At 34.8% G+C, this 5,856-nt stretch overlaps 1 protein-coding gene across 1 annotated transcript in view; it reads right to left on the reverse strand.

Annotated features, from left to right (window-relative positions):
* The window catches only part of LOC106867330 (katanin p60 ATPase-containing subunit A-like 2), a 47,599-nt gene that overhangs the window by 14,670 nt on the left and 27,073 nt on the right, over positions 1–5,856 (reverse strand). Inside the window, exon 6 of the mRNA XM_014912171.2 lies at positions 4,113–4,184. Coding sequence (XP_014767657.1) covers positions 4,113–4,184 — 72 coding nt within the window. The remainder of the gene's footprint in view (positions 1–4,112; positions 4,185–5,856) is intronic.

Below are 5,856 nucleotides of genomic sequence, written 5' to 3' on the forward strand. Positions count from 1 at the left end.
TGTGTGTGTGTGTGTGTGTGTGTGTGTGTGTGTGTTGGTCTGTCTCTCTGTCTGTATAAGAAAAAGGAGGCAGTCAGAATTTTGCATAATTCTTTATTAGCATTTTCATTCATTTAACCAAACTCGTCAAGTAAAATTAAATCAAAATATTTTGGTTCAGTTTTTCTTGAAGAGTTTGGTTAAATAAATGAAAATGCTAATAAAGAATTATCCAAAATGTTGACTGCCTCCTTTTCCATACTATACAATATCTGAACACCACTTCAAACACCCTATACATACATACATACATACATACATACATACATACATACATCAAAGCTCATATTTTTCTCTTATATTTACACACACACACACAAACTGATTCACTCACAGGATTAGTCTTTGAGATTTAATTAGTTGTGGAATTCTGAAAGATGTCCAAATATTGTAAGCCAGACAAAAACAAAAAAGAACTGGTTATTCATCAATACAATCATTACTATTAAATTTTAAAGTGTTTGTGTGCTTTGCATATATGATTCTGAAAACAAGAAATATATGATTTCTTTTTTATGTACATAGATGAATATATCTCAAGTTCTTATTATGATAATTATATAGACTAGCTGGACCCGTGAAAAATTCACGGAAAACCTGAAAAATTTAAGCATCTGTAGACAGTGTACTGGTGCCATGAGAAACGTTCGCATATTATGACTGTCTGTCTTTATGTTCTGAGTTCAAATTCTGCCGCGGTCGACTTTACCTTTCGTCTTTTTGGGCTCGATAAATTAAGTACCAGTTGTGTACTGGGGTTGATCTAATCAACTGGCTCCCTCCCCACGAAAAATTCAGGCCCAGAAAAGTATATTGTGACAGTTACAGAATATAGAAAGTAATGTAACACCAATGACTATATAATCCAAATAAAGTATCTCAGTTACACAAACGTAAACGGAATTACTATTTAACCTTAAAATTCACCGTACTTATTCAAAGAATCTTCTTGGTTTAGCGGTATGGAACGTTTTTCTGGTATTCTTTTATTCTTTTATTTGCTTCAGTCATTTGACGATGGCCATGCTGGAGCACCACCCTTTAGTCGAAGAAATTGACCCCTAGACTTATTCCCTGTAAGCCTGGTGCTTATTCTATCAGTCTCTTCTGCTGAACAACTAAATAACAGGGACACAAAACGCACCAACATCGGTTGTCAAGCAATGGTGGTGGTGGTGGGACAAACACACATACATACATATACATACATACATACATATACATACATACATACATATATATGATGGGCTTGGAGGCAGTGGTGATGCTGGCTGGTGCAATTTTGTGGTTTGCTGGTATGCCGTGAGAGATCCTGTGGGCCCTTAACTGGTTCCCTGATCTTAAAGGTGTAATGTAGATGTGGAATGATGGATGGTGGTGATGCTGGCTGGTGCGGTGGTCTTCCTCACAGTACTTCATGGTAGACAATATTTTGTGTGCAAGTCACACCACGTTTTTGGCCTTGTCTGTTATCCCAATTGAGTGTCATAACTCTTACTTTGATATTGTTCATTGCTTGTGTACTTGAAAATGCAACATATAATTGGCCATGAGAAAATACCGGTTGAGGCAAATGTATTCCAACTTTTTCAAATGTTTGCCCTTGAGCCTTATTAATTGTCACTGAATATGCAAGTCAAAGTGGAAACTGAACTCTATTTAGTGTGAATGGAATATTTGCATCACTTGGGCTAAGTTTAATTCTGGGAATTTGAACTGTACAACCTCTGTTGGAGCCTGTTACCAATGATGCCTCTACACAATGTTCATGAAGTCTTTGCACTTTCATACGAGTTCCTTTACATAATCTTAAACTGATTGAAAGATTTCTTAGCAGCATTACAATAGCCCTTACTTTTAAGTTGAGGTGATGAGGAGGCATACTGGATGGAGAGAGTGAGTATATGAATTCAAATGGATAGTTCTGAACCTCCTCTTCAGTATTGCAGGACGCTGAATCTGTGCTTAAGCACGTTTTAAGTGCCTCTGGTATAATATTAAGAACTTTTTCATTTATTGTAAGACAGTCAGACTTTTTAGGAGATGAAATTGTTTTTCCATTTCTTCTGGTGTGCAGTTGTTGAAAATTTCTGGGTACAAATGTACAAATTGAAATGCAAAAGAACGAAATAATAAATGGTTTGATAATTGCATTTATTTCCACCACGCGACACCTATTATTGCAAACATGTTTTAACTAACCTATACTATACACACACACATAAATACATTCATATGTACATGTCTTGAGTTGTAACTGTAATTCAAAGGGGCCAACCTTCTCATATTCTGTGTGAGGTTGAATCTCCCTGGGAACTACGTTAATGATATGCATGACTGTGGAGTACTCAGCTATTTGTGTGTTAATTTTATCCTCGTGTAACAATGAAAAATGAATACGACATCCAATATTTGCTGTGTCTATGGATCTATGAAATTTTCTTTGGATTTATGTATCTACTGTCTCTCTCACTTTCTCTCTTTCTCTTTCACTTCCTTTGTGTCACTCTTCTCTCCAGCTTTTGATTTAACAATGTGTATATGTATCTATGTATCTACTTCTCTTGCGATGTGATAAACATTTAAAATCACAAAACAAATGCAGTCACCACTCACTGTCTCTTTCACTCTCTCTCTCTTTCTCTCTCATTCACTCTATTTCTCTTTCTCTCTTAATTCCTCTCTGTCACTTTACCACTTCAAAGAAGTGTGACGCACACAACAAGTACGTACAAAACCCAAAAGTTAGTTATTAATATTATTGATGAATGTGTAATATATTTTGCAGCATTGTTTTGGCAACCAAACATGTTTTGTTGTATAAACATATTTAGATTGTATACAAATATTTTTGCTCATGTATTGCCATACAGCTTCCCAACTTTAACTACTTGAATTATCAGCAATATGAAATGATTCAAGGAAAATCACCTTCTTAGAAAACAAATTCACTGTATGATTGGATAGAGTAACACTATATATATATATATATATATATATATATATAAGTATGAATAAACACAGAGAAGCTGAACAAACAACACAACTAGACACAAATACTTAAATTATACAGATAACAACATATGCATCTGTATACACAGAATATATATAAATATAGATTGATAGATAATCGTGTATTATGTATGAGTATGAGCAAACACAAAAGCACTCTATACATTATGTAGAGTATAGATATGAAGATAAATAGTTAATTAACCACATGGCCATTACTCAGGGTTTTATAGGATCATAAGCAAGTCTATAAACAATCAGTTACTTGCTTTGACTCATTACAGTCATTTGATGATTCAACTCCTGATTAGATGCATGTAAAACTCAGTGTGTGTGTGTGTGTGTGTGTGTGTGTGTGTGTTTTACTTTCTCTTTGCCTTGACAAAGAACAAAAGTTGTAAGCAAGTGTCAGTGTCATACAAGCATTGTCTTTTCTTTCCAGTCTTCCATAAAAACAAATTTAGCCATGGGGAAATATTACCTTACTTGGAAGCAGGTGGAGGCTGGTTACGAGTATAGCATTTGACTGTAGAAAATCCACTTAACAAATTCTGTCCAACTCATGGGAGCATGGAAAAATGGATGTTGATTAAATCAGTAGTAGTATGATTTAATGTAGCCCAAAGTGACCCCTGATTAAGGGCATTCCAATCATGGCCATATCATTTGTTTTTAATTAGACATAGTTGATATCTGTGACCACATCCATTAAGACAATAAGGTATAAACTGAGGGGTATTTGGCTGCTATTTTTAGTAGATAAAGCACCCATATAAAGATTTTCTCATTAACTCAAGAAGCAGCAGCTGCCATAGCAGTATAAGCATAATAGTAGCAGCAGCAGCAGCAGTAGCAGTTGTATCAGTTCCTAACATCTGTATCAATCCAACTATTCTGGAGAAGTTTGTTAAAAACATCTACATGTTTGAAGTGAAATAAGTTAAATACAAACAGTAACAACAGTAGCAGCAGCAGCAGTAACAACAACAATACTACCACTACCAACAACAACAACAACAAAAACAACAACAATACCACTACCAACAACAACAGCGACTTACAGGTGAAGCTTCCAAGTTATCATCAAGACTTAGCTTTGTTGCACCATTCAGTAATGCTCGAAAATCAATAATCTGATCAATAATTTAAAAAGAAAGAAAAATAGGTAGAAAACATTACTTAATATTATATAAACAGAGTGAACAAAAGTTTGCAATGCTTCAGTTGGTTTGAGGATTGTAAAAGTAGATATAAAGTTCTTTCATAGTTTAAGTGGTCCAAAAATCATATGAGCAAGAACATGTTGGACATGTAGCAACTTGATTTACTGTTTATTATTCAATAAAGTAAAATGCAGCGTACCTGCTGAACATGTTGTAATTTGATTTATTTTGTACTAGCAAGACTTGTCAGAATTCTGCAGTTTATAACTATTCTTAGATTTATTTTGATGCACAGATTTATAGATTTTTCATAGCACTGTATCATTATGTTAGAGATTTTCATCAGAGCTTTGATTTCATCCCATAATTAAGTTAGTTTAACCCTTTTGTTACCATATTTCTGTTGAGATGCTTTGTGTTTCTTTCAATTAATTTTAAATATAACAAAGAATTTAGTAAAATAACTTAGTTATCATTAAGCTAGTGTTAGGAATACAAATTGTGACTAAGGTTTGTTGAAAGATTTTAATTCAGAACTTTTAAAAACAAGGCATTTGTACTAGAGACAGAGGCGGTTTCAGGCAGGTTGGTATCAAAATGGTTAACCCTTTAGCATTCAGATTACGCCATCAAATGTAATTCATATTTATTCACATTGTTTCAAATTAATCTTGCTTGTAGCTTTGAGATTACAATCACACAAGTGTTTACTTTTAGAATGACATTGTAAGATAGATGTGAGGAGCTAGACCTGGCAGGTTTGAACATGACAGACAAAGAACATTTGGTCTGGATATGCCAGTTTAAATGCTAAAGGGTTAAAGCATAGCATTCAAACTTGTTTCATTATTTTAAAGATTTTGATTATCTCTTTGATTTTGTTCTGTAGTTTTCTATAACACACAAAGACACATCATGAATAGTAGATTATTAATATTTATAATTCAGTGACCTTAAGGTAACTGTTAAAGATGCAATCTGTTTATAATGAATTATTTATCATCATCATCATTGGTTTCCTGTCCACTTTTCCATATTTACATGGATCAGACAGAGTTTTGTTGAGGTGTATTTCTTTTAGCTGGATGTCCTTTCTGTTACCAACCTCCGCCTGTTTCCAGGCAAGATAATATTTCCCCATGACCAGAAATGTTTCCATGGATGTTTGGAAATGAAGGGAATTGGTTAAATGACATTTAGAACTATCATGTAATATTGAAGGCAAGGAGACAGTAACACATTTCTATGCACACGCACACACACACACACACACACACACACATATACATACATACATTTGCTGCAAAGAAAGAGGTCTGGAGATGCCACTACGATAGATTGCTTAATAAAGAGAATGAATGGGAGAAAGAGAGTCTGCCGTATGTCGACCCAACAGAGGGACCAGCTATCCGAGTTGACAGTACCAGGGTAGATAAAGCAATTAAGAGTATGAAGACAGGGAAATCCCCCGGCCCATCAGGAATCACTGCAGAGATGCTCAAAATATCTGGCAGTGTTGGCTACAGCCTAGTCACCCATATTACGAACCAGGTGATACACGAAGGAGTCATACCCAATGACTGGTGTAGCAGCACCATAGTCAACTGCTACAAAGGTAAAGGTGACGCTTTAGATACAAATA

The sequence above is a fragment of the Octopus bimaculoides genome, chromosome 3, assembly GCF_001194135.2.
Source record: "Octopus bimaculoides isolate UCB-OBI-ISO-001 chromosome 3, ASM119413v2, whole genome shotgun sequence".
Taxonomy (NCBI): Eukaryota; Metazoa; Mollusca; class Cephalopoda; order Octopoda; family Octopodidae; genus Octopus; species Octopus bimaculoides.